This window comes from Nicotiana sylvestris, chromosome 1 (genome assembly GCF_000393655.2).
Source record: "Nicotiana sylvestris chromosome 1, ASM39365v2, whole genome shotgun sequence".
Lineage (NCBI taxonomy): Eukaryota > Viridiplantae > Streptophyta > Magnoliopsida > Solanales > Solanaceae > Nicotiana > Nicotiana sylvestris.
The window spans coordinates 60507789-60524107 of NC_091057.1; the positions used below are offsets into that span (position 1 = coordinate 60507789).

A 16319-nucleotide genomic window follows, 5' to 3' on the forward strand; every position below is an offset into this window, starting at 1 on the left:
CAAAAAAGATAAACTTACGTTGAGAATTAGGAAACGGTTTATGACTCTTTAACTGCTAGTTGTAGCCTCTGTGGAATTAACTATTAATGAATATTAGAAGCAGTTTTTGTTTGCTCTATATGTGCAAAAAAAATCTTTACATCATAAATAAAGGACAATAACCATAACTTTTATAATTAAAATTTAGGAAAAGAAATTAAATTCATGTATACTCATAGAAGAAATCATTGACTATTCGTTTTCTCCCTTATCTATCTATATAACCCCTTAATTAAAAATTACATTATATTAGTGGCCTTCTAAATAACTTGCTTATTAGAATAAAAAATAAAAAATAACACTTATCCTTTCATAAACAATCACAAAAGATATGATTTGTTTCAGATTTTTCACATGAAATTTTGTTATCTATAATATGTTTACAATCTGCGCATTGCGGTTTTTGGCTCTTTGCTACTGCTTTTGGATGTCAACTTAATGTTAAGACAATAATGGACTCATCGATGTTGATTGATAGTGCCATTAAAAAGGTTTATCGTCTATTGATCATTCTATATTAGTAATGATTGTCAATTCTTATACTGATCTTATATAGTTTTCTGCACGATAACAGTTTAGTTCCCAAAACTTTGTAAGTCAATTCCTTTGGCTTCGTCTTACTAACCAATATGCCACCCTTTTTTTGGATCCTCAATTCATCGAAACATAGCAATACCAAATTCAACAACTGAAAGTCGAAGATCAGCCCTCTTTCTGATTATGATAGGATGGTCGATCAAAGTGATGCCTTGTGCTCAATTAAGAGTTTGGCTAGTTTTATTTTGAATCTATGTGTCCATTATGTTGTCTTAAGGTCAATTGTTACGATTCTTAGTTGCCTATCCAAAAGAAAAGGTTACATTTTGTTCATTTATGTGGTTTAAATATGATAAATATTTTTTCTTGGTGTTTTGTATTTTGGATGAATAAAATAAGCAACTGTGAATGCAAAAAAGGCACTATCTTTACTTTTACCCTCATTCAAGCTATTGGCCTGGCTCGTTGTTGTATACATGTGCTGCCATTGAATTTCTTGAAACAGATTCTCCTATTTCCACCACAATTGTTCTTGGTGTCATGACGAACTTAGAGTATCTCTAACTCTAAGTTGATTTTACAAAATATGGTCCTATCAAGTAATAGCAAAATAATTAAAACTACTAAATACAATTTAGATCCAGTAGCCTTAAGATCGATACTGATTGTAACGACTCCAATGCTCTCACCCGACCTAAGAAAATATACCTGTCATGAAGAGAATAAATTTGTTCCTTCTTTCGAGTCATGTAAAATTATTATTAATATTTCAGCAAACTTAGCACTTTATGGAAAGTAGTTCAGTCATGTAGTTGAAATGTTCGTCAACTAACTTTATGATCCATCCCTGGAGGAAGATGCAAGCTATCAATGGTTAACGTAAAAATCTATCAACAAAATAAGATAATTTAACTAACATTAATTCAAGATTGCGGACTGTCTTACGTATCTATATAGGAAAATTTTAACAACTGAAATAACCATGAACTGATTCAAATATCTTGTCCATAGCAAATGAAAATACCAAACTAACTAAACAGGAAAAGTTCAATACCAAGAAAAACATGAAATGATTCAAACATGTTGTTCATAACTAATAAAACTAATAAACTAACTAATAAGACAGTTCTTAGTTTCTACAACTCGTACATATGCAAACAACTTATGTTATCTTCTTCTTTTTAAATACTCTCTTGATCTTATTTCCCGATAACTGTGCATTCGAATCTTCTTCAACCACTGCTACAAAATTAGTTAAACCTATCTTGGCAGATGTATGTGCAACATCGATCAACTCATTATCTTCAGTAGAATCCTACATATTTAAAACACAAAAACATGTGAAAATCAATACTTAATCTAAAGTTCTAGTTGCTTTATTATTTTATAACTTGCAAATCATTAAATTAAAAGAATGAATTATGTAAAATAATATTTATAATGAGTTGTAAAATCGCCGTAATTTCGTTATCTTCCTGAATGACTTCGTTGTTATTGAAATCTGGATCCTACAAAGAAATGTCTATCATAATTAAAATTAATGCAATCACAAATAGGAAAACTGATAAAAATTGAGTATAGAAACATACTTTGAACGTCTCTTCTTGTGGAGAAGGAATATATTTCTTTATAATTTCCTCGTCGTCAGTAAGTGTAACAACTCTTAAGACTACATCTTTATTCTGATTGTTGGAACTGTTAACCTCAACTTTAAACATGACCCTTTTTCAACAATATTTTCTATCTCCATTGGACATGAAGAGTCGTCTGCAGCACCAGAAGTCTAACAAAAAGACATAATGATTGTGGTTAATAGAAGCTACAACAACAAAAGTAAAAAGTAAATGTAATCATTTTGTTTGTTCCTTATAAGAATATTGTGAAAAAGACGATGCTTCAATTCTCATAGTAACTGTGTTTTTAAGCATAAGCTAAATGCGAGGAATAATACACTAAATAAAGCTATTAATATAAAAAGACTAAAGTAGAAGATGGGAAACTAAAATGAAACCATAAGTTTTCTTATGCAAAATGCCTCTTTGTTCATTAACAATTCCTGAATTTTGTCGCCAAACTCCAACCATTTTAATAATATTTTGTAACCTCAAATTCAGCAACATCGTCATCAGAGATGGAACCATTTTTTCTTGTTGTTTGTTAATCACTATCTTATAAAGATTGAATAGGTAGTGTTAATGTCAAAATTATTCTAGATTTCATAAAATACTTGTAAACAAAAGTAGATTTGCTTGAGTCTATGTTGTTTTTTATGTGTTTAGCTGCAAAAGAACAAACCTAGATTTTAAAGAACTTCAAAACAAAATGAAACTTTAGGGGTAAGTTAAAAATAGAACTTAACCTTAACTACAATATCTTAACTTTAGCGAAACTCAAGGACACCAAAAAACAGAGAAATATTGTCATACTTTCAAAGTTCAAACTTCTCAAGTAAAACTAATAAGAGCAAAGGCATACAGATTTAGTAATAAGTTTATTTGAAATTTAAAAATCATATCTTAATCACTTTGTAACTTAAACTTAAAAGAACTTTGACGTTTGGTTAACTTAAAGTTCTTTCAAGTACATCAGTCCTCACATGCATATAGACACAAAGTGAACTACCCCATCAATAAAACGGGAAGGAGATGCAGGGGAATGGATCAGGTACCACTTCTTTCAACGTTGATGGTCTTATTTTTCTAAGCAATTGTATTATACCTCAAATACAACATCCTTTAAATCATTTGCTGACTTTCCGATAATCTTAGTTGCATCCTTATCCCATAACAGCAAAGAAATTGTGCCGGTGCAATCCATCACTTTAACTTGTAGCCTGTACCTGGAAAGAGTTTGTATTTTTAAAATCATATAATAGTAAAGAAAGTATAAATTACAGTCATACCTATGAGTGACAGATTGAATCTGCTCGCATTTTTTACAATAGAATTTATTCCCCGCTTTTTCTAGTTTCTTTGAGCAATTTTTGCATGCTAAATAGCACCATCCACGGTCTAATTCAACGTGTATAATAGTTGCTACAACCCAATAATTTCCTAGCTGCTCATAAAAATTGTATATACAATTGTTATGTAGAGAAAGATGAGATAAGTAATTAAAAAGTAAAAAAATAAAATAAAAAGTAGGTACTCACATGGTTACAGTCACTCAAATCCTCAACATTTTTAACTTCAATACTTCCAGATGCTAGCTTATTAGCAACAGAGTGAGTTTTCTGAGATGAAATTTGAGTAATTCTTTGTGAGCTTTCTCTACGCACAGAAACCATTCTGTTTCATTTTTTAACTTGAGATACGTTAATAAATTGTAAGACTAAAATTTAGGATGAAATAGACTTAAATTTAGCCCAACTTATAGAGACCTGGAGCAAAAGTCAACAACTTGAGGAAGATTTGAATTGATCCAAAGCTTCGACGCATGCCAAGTGTTCCTCACCGAATATTGTTCTGCACGCTTAAAAGTAATTTTTAAGAGTTTACTAATTGTATAGAGATATTGTATTGCAAAGTAAGTAGACAATTTAATAACCTCGAAATCGATGTGCTCTAACCAATTGCATAACGACGATAACAGGCTTATCATTGGATCCATTCAAATATGGCTTAATCTGTTCCACAAAGTCTCCCCAAAGAGTTGCAGAAATGTTGTTACTCCTACAATTATTATAAGGTTAAGCATAGGAATCAAAATAAAGAATTGTTGAAATGTTTACTTAGTTGAATAAATTGTGGCTAGCTTGCTCATAATCTTGTATCTCAATATTCATGTACATACGGATGTTATCATCTTGCTTGATAGATTGTACGTCCTCATAACTCACAACTTCGCCAATGACATCTACAAAGCAAGGAAATATGTGCAAAATTAGTAATCATTATAGATAATATAAATGAAGATTGTAAAGGAATTAAATACTTAGATGTATATTCCAGAGGCAACATGTATCAATTTTTATGAGTTTTGTGAAAAGGGAAGGTTTCAGAGAATGCAAAGTAAACTGTAGGCATGAACTCCATCAGCTACCTATGGAATAAGAGATCAAAAGCTAACCTTAGGCCTTCATAAAACCACTGAAAAACTATCTGTAAATACTATATAAAGTAGTACCAAGACTATACACCTGTAATAGAGATGTTCAAAGAAATAGTACAATATTGACCTTTATTTAGTTCCATACGCCTACAAAGGCCTTCTAGAAATTAGATTATGATTTTCGACAGATGATTTAACAATATCAAGAAATTCAGCTTTAACTAAAACTTAATCTTTAATGTTATGTACTATGATTAGTATTAATTTAATTCACACTTAGAATTCATAAGATAGAGAACAAATAAGGCAAAGTAAAATGAAAGTGGAAAAAATGAGAGAAATTTAATTACCAAATAACTCAGTATTGTCAAATTCTTGGGGATTTGACAGCTGCTCATAGGTTCTAAATTTGAAAATACACATGTTGAATTGTGGATCATGTATTTCGTCAACAGTGGTCTTATGCGTGAACATCAACTTAAACTTGTGGTCTTTGGTCTTAAGCTTCATATTATTTGAACAAACCACAAAATTGTTCATGAGGTACAAACTCATTTCCTCAATTTCTTGTTTGAACCTTTGAATAAAAGACCTGCCAATACTTGCGTGAATGCGGTCGCCCTACAAAAAAACTCAATTAGTTAAAATGACTAAGTTATTCCGTATACGACTGTAATATACTTACGGCATATGTAAACAATGATAAATGGAAAGTAATTATAATGTTTTAAACAATACCTTTTCATTCATCAGAACAATCTCAATGGAAAAGGGGTTGTCAGGCATGTCGCGGTCCGGATTTTTCCAAAGCCTCACAATACGAACCTTTAACTTCCAATTCATTAATTTGCTGTTAATTTCACTAATGAAATTGATTTCAGACGCCATTATATCCTGAAAATAGACAGAGGTATGTGTAAATATAAGTAGAAACTAAAACTTCACGGAAACTATGTGTTAAAGGAATACAATCTCAACTGGAATAAAGATCGTTCATGAAATACAAATCATACCAATCACCTCTTGTAGTATAAAATTATTGTTTGATATGCACCCGATGGAGAAAGAAAAGAACTATATACTGTAAAAGTAGAACTAATTTGATAAAATCGTGAAATCATGTTACTGGAATCGTGGGCAGAAGAGTTCGTGGATAAGGAGTTGATATCGTGGTAAGACATCGTGTGATTGAGGTGCCGAATTTGGAGGATGAAATTTTTAGGGCAAAGAGATGAAAATGGCGTTCCCAATTGCCAGCGGGTAAGGTTTCAAAATATATCTATATACCTATTTAATAGGAATGGGTTTTTCTTTTAAAAGAAACGTAGAAACTACTTCTTCTTCTTTTAAATATAGAATAACGTGCTTTTTAAAAAAAATTATATAGAATACCTAATTACTAATTGTTTTCAAATTAAAAATTTAATCTTTTAAAAGAAACGTAGAAACTACTTCTTCTTCTTTTAAATATAGAATAACGTGCTTTTTAAAAAAAAAAATATAGAATACCCAATTACTAATTGTTTTCAAATTCAAAATTTAAAAAGAGAAACTAATTTTACCTAAAATAACTAATTTGTCCTAAAGTTGCCACATGGCATTTTATGGACACTAACACTTGTCAAAATATTAGGGATGACTTCTTTCCTTTTAAATAGATATAGATTTTACTCTATATCATAATTTTTCTTTATAATATTGCAAGTTTATTCTTCATATTGCTGGTGTGTGATATCATGAAATGATGACAAACGATACAATCTATCCAAACATTATATTTATCAAACGATGCAATACAATACAATACAGTACGTTATGATTCATTATGAAACGATACGTAACAACCATCCAAACAAGCTGTTAGAGGCTGAACCGTGTTTAACCAAAAATTTGAGTCTTTGGTCAAAGCTAAAAAGAAATTCGGGTTACTGATAATCAGGAGACAAAAATAAAATACTTTTGAGAACGATGGTAAAGAAGCAAATAGATGTGTATTTCAATAAATTCTCAATAGTATTCTGTGTCCTTACAAATGATGATACTTCTTCCTTTTATAGATAATTCTAGGTAAAGGAATGAAGCCTCAGCTTTAATGATATAATCATGAGTAATAAATGATATTAAATAAGCCGTTATACAATCATTCCTATTAAATACCACTTTCGTAACGTATCAAGTATTTAATAATGAATTTGGACTCCTTTCTGTCACCAGATCTTTGCCTTCAATACCTTCTATCTGTTGGCTGTAAATAATTTAAATTGGTACGAGACTCGTATCTATACGTCGTCTCGTGCCTATTTAAATTCTTCTTCCCGTGGCTGTTTCCATCTGTGCCTCTTAGTCAATTGTTGCGCTTTGACCATTTAACTAATCCACGTGTCATGCCACATCACCTTTTAATATAAACTCAGTTTTTTTCCAATACAGATAGTCCCCCACTTTCCATTTTTTTTATCAATTAAATAATTGGGAAGTGGATCTTCATGTAAAAGGAATTTTTGCCACAATTAATACTCATGACAGTACTAACGTCTCAGCAGTCTTTTCCATTTAATGTTCTGCCCATGTGTCATTTTCTAATTGATTCTGCTATTCATACCCTTTTTTCGAGACTTCTTCATTCTCACTATTTACGAAGTGATAGCTGCCTTTATTATAGGCTTTTCATCATTACACTTAAAAAGTTGACGGTTCTCATTTTACACATAACTTTGTCTTCCTTTGTCTTCTTCACAAATCTTCAGCACATACTTCCTTCTTAACAATGTCTTCTTCAAACCCTAACCGTAAAAAGGTTCCAATTCTAGATCAATTCCCCAACGCCCCTGTTAGACACAGAAGAGGCGGAGGAGGTAGGCTTTGAACAGGGTTAGTATCTACGCGAGGCGGCTCCTCTGGTTCTTCAAGGAGTTCTGTCCCAAAAGCCCCTTCTTCTAAAAGTAGGGAAATTCTTGATCCTTCTCAAGAACCCTCAGTTGATGATATAGTTCCCGACGATTTGTCTTTTGAAAGTGACAAAACGTCTCTTCAAAAACAAATTAAAAATTTAGAAAGAGCCGATACTTACCCAACAATAGTAACCGAGCTTACAATCCCCACCATAAGAAGAGATTGTAACTGGAAGGATAGTCTCCGAATGTCAATTCCTTCCCCAAATCAAAGAATTTCCTCTTTTAGAAGTGGGTATTCTTCTGTTTACACTTACCCCTTCACTTTAGGTTTTAATCCTCCGATTGACCCAGTTATTCTCGATTTTTGTCGTTTCTTTACAATTTGTTTGGCCCAAATCGGTCCATTGGTGTGGAGAACAGTGGCTTGTTTGAGATATTTATCCTCCAAGGCCAATGTCAATTTCACCTTTTCTCACCTCATTCATCTATACCATCCTAACTTAATACGCCATGGGGTTTTTACCTTAACTGCAAGGAGCAAAAAAGTTTTGGTAAATCCTGAGGATGACAAAGATCGTGGATGGTATATCCGTTACGTTGCTGTCCGTACAGTGGACTTGATTGGCGAAACAAATATTCCCTTCCCTGAGAAGTGGAATTTTGAACGTAGGTTTCCTTTTATTTACCGTACCTACTTTTGAGAATTTCAAAAGAAAGTTGTTTTTAACCTCGTCCCTTCTTGGTTTTTTGTAGCAACCATGGGAGATGTGGAACCTATTCCCAACTTTCGTGGTTGGGTAGACTCACTTTTGAAGATTGCTTCTAGGGAGCAGAGAACTTGGAAATCAATTTCTTCCTTACATGGCTGGAAAGTCAAAACACATGGTATCCCCCTTTTACATGAAATTTTTTTTTACATGTTAAGCACTTTTTCCTCAACTTTAATCATGTATATCCATCCTTTAATCAGGATTTGGCATTAGAGGAATGACGGCTGAAGTAGCTATGGCCATTCGCATGTCTGCGAATGCTGCTCTTGATTTGGATAAGGCTCGAGCCTTGCTGCCTAAAAGGAAAGCTACAAAGGAAAGTTCTGAAGAAGAAGAGGAGGGTACCTCCCTAATTACCAGGCCAAGGGTCAGGAGACGAATAATCATTGATGATGAAATTGAAAACACTCCTGCTCGTACCTCCGCCATCGAGCCTGTTTTGATTCAATCTGATGAGGACGCCGAACCAAGAGATAATAATGAGTCAATTCAGCATCTTTTTGAAAGTGGTTTCGGGAGTGGCGAGCTTGGCCCTGTTTTTGATGAAGCTCCTCTTTCCTTGTTTGTTCCTATTTCCTCCATTCCTCTGCCAACCGTAAGTATTTCTTTACCAGTTTTGACGACTTCCGTTCTTTTGCCAGTTTCTACCGCTCCTATATCCGTTCCCTTGGCTGTTTCTTCCGCACCTGCTTCCGCTCCGGTGTTGGTTTCTACATCTTTTCATTCCATTCCTTCCACTGCTCCTCTTCCCTCTGTTCATCATACAGAGACAGGTTCTAGCAGTGGAAGTATGACTATGAGAAGTGTTACTTTGGAGGGTCCTACCAATCATAGCCTCTTGAGGAAGACCGGCAGAGCCGATGTTTGGCTCGAACCTCTAATTGGAGATATCGAGAAGAAGAAGATGGAGAGCCATAGCTGCTTAACTCTGATGAATGACATAGTTCATTCTACTTTGAAGGTATTTTTACCAACAAGTTTTTTTTTAATTATCTTCAATCTCTCATTTCCATGACTTACCTCTGTAGGCTAACCTTATTGGCACAGAATTCATGGGAAGAATTTCCCTACTGGAAAGAAAAGCTCGTGAGTCTGAAAAGACTGTCCACGAGGCCGAGGAAATAGTTAGGGGAGCCCAGCTTGAAGCAACCAATTGGAAGGAGCACTTCGAGAATGCTCAAGGGACCATAGAGGAGTTGCAAGAAGATAAAAATCTCCTGGAGCAGCAAAACCGTGGTTTAACTTCTGAACTGGCAACTGTCAAAGCCTCTTCAAGCCAATTGAAAAGAGACAAAGAGCTTTTGGAATGCTCTTTGTCAGAACAATTATCCAGGGCTAGTGAAGAAGTTAGAGAGCTGAAGGCACTTTTGGCTAGGAAGGAAGAATATGCAGGAGAGTTAGTGCAAAGCTTGACTCAAGCTCAGGCTGACTTACAGACTTCTTCTGACGAGATTCATGCCTTGAAGAGTTCTCATGCTTCTCTTGAAGCTTCCCTTGATTCCCATTTAGCTGAATATCAAATCTTAAAAAACGATCTTGCTATGTGGGAAAAGGAATATGGACTTCTAGAGGAAAATTTTAACATAGAAGTGAGTTGGGCTTTCCTGAAATCTCGTCGTGATGCTTTGACGGAAGCTGCTCAAGAAGGTTTTGACTTGCAGTCTGAACTGGCCAAAGTCATAGATACCATCGAGAAAAGCCAACAGTCTACTGATACTCCTTCTCCTGCACTTGAAGTTCCTGGAACAGAAGAACTTGTAAATGAAGAAGTGAATACTGCAGCAATTGGGATTACAATTCCTGCTTCAGCTGAAAATGTTGCAATTCCAGCTTCAGAGGGTGAAACTTCTATGACCCAGTCTGTTGAAGCTTCCGTGACTCTTGTTTCCCTCATTGATCCTAACATTTCAAGCTCTGCTGAAATCGTTCCTGTTGCTGCTTCTTCAGAAGTTGCCACCGTGCCTGTGGCTGAAAGTGAAATAAATATTGCAACTTATGATGTGCTAACCCCTTCAATTGTATGATGGTTTTATCCCTTAATTTTTAAGGGATTTTTTGGTGAAAGTCCTCAGTTATCATAATGGGGCACTTGTATAAACTTTTATTGACTAAGTTTCTACTTAGTCTTTTTAATTATATTAAGAAGTTTTGTTAGTACTTCAATGTGTTCTATTCTTGCCTTTTCCTTACTTATTTAGGACTTATAGAATAGTTTAGCATTTTTATCCTTTGAAAATGCTTTATGATTCTTCTCATGACTTATTAACATGAGGCTTATAAAAGAGGGCCCTTTTATTTTATCGACACTTAATGAAGAAGACGTCTCAACTTCATAATGGTGTTATAATACGATGAAAGTAATAGGAAAACACACGTTTTGTATGAAACAACTTTGGCAAGTTTTTATTCATAAACTTTTAACAAGTGTTTGACTGTTACATGTATTACAATACATCTACAACTTTCTCGTAACTGTTTTTCTTGTAACAGATTTGTAAATAACATAAAATAAACAAGGTTTTTCTTCATAACCTGTTTCAGTACATAGTCATGACCCTATCTTTACATGTTAAGAAGGGTTTGAGAGGTGACTTTGTTTATGAGTTTGAGAGATGACTCTGTTGTTCTCATGAATGCTGAAGACTTCGTAACTTTTTCTCAACACTTGCTTCTTTGTGGCCGATTTTTGTTTGATACTCGTATCTGTTTCTCTACACATATCTGTGTATAATATGTAGTCCCCCAAGTGTTTGAGCGGTGAAGTATGAAGCCTCGAGCACTTGTTTATTTCTTTTACTTTGGCCCTTTTCCTGAAACAGAAAGATATACGGGACTCGACGGTGCGATTATAGATGAAGACTGCCTAACTCGTGTGTATTTCCATCAGATTAATTGTAACCCTGGGCTAGGAATTTAAGAATACTCCATTTTGCCTTGCAGGTTGTGACTCATCATTTGGCACGAGTTAGGATATTTTGCCTAGCATCTAAAATCGTTAGTAAAATATTAATAAACCAAGAGAGAAATTTTAACATGATGATACCTGACCGTAGATACTTTCTTAAAAGTAATATCTTTTTAAGTGGACAACATTCCAATGTGAGGGTAAAACTTTACCATCCATTGTTTCCAACTGGTATGCTCCTTTTCCCGCAATGCCACGGACTTTGTATGGTCCTTCCCATGTTGGACTTAGCTTTCCTGAGTTAGCAGTTTTTGCAGATTGGAACACCTTTTTAAGCACGAAGTCCCCAATTTTGGAAAATCTGAGGCGTGCTTTCCTATTGTAATATCGTTCTATTACTTGTTTTTGTGCTGCCATCCTTATCAAAGCAGCTTCTCTTCTTCCTTCAAGTAAATCTAGGCTAACCCGCATCTCTTCATTATTAGATTCCTCCGTTGCCTGATCGTATCGTGTGCTTGGCTCACCTATTTCAACTGGAATTAAGGCTTCCGTACCATAAACCATCGAAAATGGTGTTTCTCCAGTGCCTATTTTGGTTGTTGTACGATAAGCCCATAGTACTCCAGGTAACACCTCAGGCCAATTACCTTTTGAATCTTGTAACCTCTTTTTCAAGTTATTGATAATAACTTTGTTAGTTGATTCTGCTTGTCCATTCCCCACTGGATGATATGGCGTAGACGTTATTCTTTTGATCTGCCAACTTCGAAGAAATTCTGTAACTTGTGCTCCAATGAATTGTGGTCCATTGTCACACACGATCTCCTTTGGTACTCCAAAGCGGCATATTATATTTCGCCATATGAAGTCTTTAACTTCTTTTTCTCGTACCTGTTTAAATGCCCCTGCTTCTACCCATTTAGTGAAATAATCTGTAAGTACAAGTAGAAATTTTACCTGACCTTTTGCTTGTGGAAGTGGACCTACGATATCCATTCCCCATTTCATAAAGGGCCAAGGGGCTAAAACAGGATGTAGTAACTCAGCTGGTCTGTGCATATTATTGCCGTACCTTTGACATTTATCACATTTGGACACGAAACTGGTTGCCTCTTCTTCCATCTTAGGCCAATAATATCCTGTGCGAATTAACGTTCTTACCAGTGACCGTCCTCCTGCGTGATTCCCACAATGTCCTTCATGTACTTCTCTCATGACATATTCGGTTTGAGAGGGACCGAGACACCTTGCTAGTGGTCCGCCGAACATCTTTCGATAAAGATTACCTTGATATAAACAATATCGTGCAGCTTTTTTGCGAAGCGCGTAAGCCTTTCCTTTGTCATTAGGCACGGTTCCGTGCTGTAAAAAGGCAACAATTTCATTTCTCCAATCCCATGTTAGATGATTAAAATTTACCTCGTTTTTATCAGGTTCAAGAACGGAATGAAATAGATGTATGACTGAAGCATCTGTATTGTTTGCCACGTCTGCTGCGGATGCAAGGTTTGCTAAAGCATCTGCCTCTACATTCTCATCTCTTGGGATCTGCACTACTTTCCAAGTTTGGAATTGCTTTATTAACTCTCGTACCTTTGCGAGGTATTCTTGCATTCGTGACTCTCTGGCTGTATAAGTCCCCAGCATCTGATTAACCACGAGTTGAGAATCACTCTTGATTATAATCTGTGTTATGCCGAGTTCTCGTGCCAATTCTAAACCTGCAATTACAGCCTCATACTCTGCTTCATTGTTAGTTATAGAATGACATTTTATAGCCTGTCTAATGGTCTCACCCGCAGGTGGTACGAGGACTATTCCTAAGCCTGCCCCTTTTACATTAGATGAACCGTCAGTGTATAAAACCCAAGTCCCCGGGTTCGCACCATTAAAAACTAATAATTCTTTTTCTGCTTCTAAATGCATCCCCTGGCTAAAATCAGCCACGAAATCAGCTAGTACTTGAGACTTTATAGCGGTCCTGGGTTGATAAATAACTTCATACTCACTTAGTTCTATAGCCCATTTTGCTAATCTTCCTGAAAGTTCGTGTTTATGCAAAATATTTCGAAGTGGAAAAGCAGTAACTACTACAATGGGATGACATTGAAAATAAGGTCTTAACTTTCTAGATGCCATGATCAAAGCTAATGCTAATTTTTCTAGCTGTGGGTATCGTGTCTCAGCTTCCAATAAGGACTTACTTACATAATAAATAGGAGATTGTTTACCTTGGTCCTCGCGGACTAAAACAGCACTTACTGCGACTTCAGATACGACCAGATAAATGAGAAGTTTTTCCCCCACCTTCGGTTTTGCCAACAACGGTGGTTTTGACAAATAAGCTTTCAAATTTCTAAGGGCTTGTTGACAATCTTCATTCCATTCAAAATGATCTTGCTTTTTAAGTGCAGAGAAAAACTTAAAACACCTTTCTGAGGATTTGGAAATAAATCTCCCCAAAGCTGCAATTCTTCCCGTTAATCTTTGTACTTCCTTTTTATTAGTAAGTATATCCGGGATTTCTTCTATTGCTTTGATCTGAGAAGGATTCACTTCAATACCACGATTAGAAACAAGAAAACCCAAAAACTTACCTGATGCAACACCAAATGCACATTTTTCTGGGTTGAGTTTCATATTAAATTTTCGCAAAATTTCAAAAGTAACAGATAGATGAGAAATATGGTCGTGAGATTGCTGGGTTTTGACGAGCATATCGTCTATATATACCTCCATTGTTTTCCCTAAATGTTCTTGGAACATTTTGGTGACCAACCTTTGATAGGTTGCCCCAGCATTTTTGAGGCCAAAGGGCATTACTTTATAACAGTAAGTCCCCCTGTCTGTGATGAAAGAAGTTTTTTCTTCATCACCAGGATCCATTTTAATTTGATTATATCCTGAGTATGCATCTAAAAAACTTAAAAGTTCATGACCTGCGGTTGCATCAATTAGTTGGTCTATATGCGGTAAGGGAAAGGAATCTTTTGGACAGGCTTTATTTAAATCGGTATAATCTACACAAACACGGCACTTACCATTCTTCTTGGGTACGACTACCGTATTAGCTAACCAAGTAGGATATTTTACCTCACGGATTGATCCGATTTTTAATAATTTTTGGACTTCCTCCTGAATCACCTGGTTCTTGAAAGCACCTTATTTCCATTTCTTTTGCTTTATTGGTGTGAAAGAAGGGTCCTCATTGAGTTTGTGAGTCACCACATTTGGGAATCCCTGTCATGTCAGCGTGGGACCAAGCAAAGCAGTCTAAGTTAGCTTTTAAAAATTCGATTATCATACCTCGCATGTTCGTGCTTAAATTGGCCCCGACATAAACCTTCCGTTCAGGCCATTGATCAAATAACATCACTGCCTCAAGCTCTTCAATTGTCGTTTTGATGCTTTCATTTTCTTCAGGTTCTTGAATTGTGTCAGGTCTTGAGTCCAAATCCGTCTTTTCCTGTTCAGTTGAAGTTTGATCTTTTTTACCTTCAACTGTTTCCTGTAATTGCTACTTTTCTTTATTCTCGGCGCTCGTACTTGTTACAGCGTTGACACTTTTAGCCATCTGCTGATCCCCACGAATTTGGCAAATTCCCCATGGTGATGGGAATTTAATAACCTGATGTAGAGTTGATGGGGCAGCGTCCATATCGTGTATCCATGGTCTCCCAATGATCATATTGTAGGCTATTTCCATATCAACTACCTGAAATTTAGTTTCCTTCACAACACCCATAGCAAAAGTTGTTAGAAATACCTCACCTTTTGTTACTACACTTGAATTGTCAAAGCCTGACAAGGTGTGCGCCTTGGGTATCATTTTGTCTTCAGCTTGCATTTCTCGTAGTACCCTTAGTAATATAATATTTACAGAACTCCCTGGATCAATCAAAACTCGTTTTACATTAGTATCATGTACAAGTAAAGATATTACCAGTGCGTCATTATGTGGAGTTGTCACTCCTTCGGTATCTGCGTCATCGAACGAAATACTTTCATTTTCAAGGACCTGCCGCACCCGTTTCCCGTGTGTAATTGTTACCTTAGAAACCTTGTTGGAGGCTGTGTAGGTTACGCCGTGAATGTCCTCTCCCCCGCTTATGACATTCACTGTCCTCTTGGGTGAAGGAGGTTGTGGTGGCTCTTGTCTGTTTTTCATATAAGCTTGTTTTCCTTTCTCACTAAATAACTCGGTGAGGTACCCTTGCTTCAATAAATGATCCACTTCACTCTGCAGGAATCTGCATTCTGAAGTTTTGTGTCCGTGATCGTTGTGAAATTCGCACCAATGATCTGGATTGCGTCTACTTGGATTTGATCGCATCTCTTTTGGCCACCGTACCTTATCTTCCATGCTTCTTAAAACAGCTACGAGCTCGGAGGTAGAGACATTAAAATTATATCCACCGAATCGTGCCTTTAAACTCCTGTCATCATCTCATGATTCTTGTCTGTTCCGATCATTCCTGAACTTTGAAGAAGAGCCAGAATCCCGGTTCCTTGATTTTTGATCGTATTGCTGGCTATCTTGTTTCGACCGTGGGTCCTTTCCTGCGGGTCCCATATATGGATCGTACCTGTTTTTACCTGATCTTTTTTCGGTTTCTGACCTTCGGGTACCGCCTCTTTCTTCATGATGGAGCTTAGGTACGGTATCTTCTTCGATTCGCAGCTTGGTGCTATACCTGTTGTAAACATAATTTCATGTGGTTGCAGGAAATTCTCGAAGACTTTCTTTAAGTCGTCTCGTGGCTTCAGAACTTTTGTCATTTAAATTACTTACAAAAGCTATAGCAACCCAATTGTCAGGCACACGAGGTAGAGTCATTCTTTCACGCTGGAATCTATCAACAAAGTTTCTAAGCAACTCCGAATCCCCTTGTTTGATTTTGAAAATATCTTCCATCCTTTTCTCAACCTTTTGTGCTCCCGAATGTGCTTTAATAAAAGAATCTGCAAGCTCAACAAAAGAATTAATAGAATTTTCAGATAAAAGAGAATACCAGGTTAATGCACCCTTGGTGAGTGTTTCTCCAAATTTCTTGACCAATACTGATTCAATTTCTTGTTTGGTCAAGTCGTTGCCTTTTACGCCGGTTGTAAATGCAGTCATGT

The 16319-nt window shown here is 35.8% G+C and overlaps 1 protein-coding gene across 8 annotated transcripts; it reads right to left on the reverse strand.

The window, feature by feature from the left end:
- Nucleotides 1-1513: 1513 nt before the first annotated feature.
- LOC104214830 (replication protein A 70 kDa DNA-binding subunit B-like) lies at nucleotides 1514-5871 on the reverse strand. 8 transcript variants are annotated; one of them, XM_070159334.1, is made up of 11 exons: nucleotides 5647-5871; nucleotides 5365-5520; nucleotides 4977-5247; nucleotides 4369-4431; nucleotides 4123-4247; nucleotides 3956-4040; nucleotides 3728-3808; nucleotides 3479-3633; nucleotides 3295-3415; nucleotides 2166-2359; nucleotides 1514-1891 (listed from the first exon to the last, which is right to left on the reverse strand). In XM_070159334.1, the coding sequence occupies exons 2-5, from the start codon at nucleotides 5512-5514 to the stop codon at nucleotides 4186-4188; spliced, it is 546 nt and encodes a 181-aa protein (XP_070015435.1). In that variant the 5' UTR covers nucleotides 5515-5520; nucleotides 5647-5871; the 3' UTR covers nucleotides 1514-1891; nucleotides 2166-2359; nucleotides 3295-3415; nucleotides 3479-3633; nucleotides 3728-3808; nucleotides 3956-4040; nucleotides 4123-4185. The 8 variants fall into 8 exon arrangements, with proteins under 8 accessions (XP_070015435.1, XP_070015411.1, XP_070015430.1 ...); XM_070159310.1 differs by having other exon boundaries at nucleotides 3728-3863; XM_070159329.1 differs by having other exon boundaries at nucleotides 5640-5871.
- Nucleotides 5872-16319: the final 10448 nt, after the last annotated feature.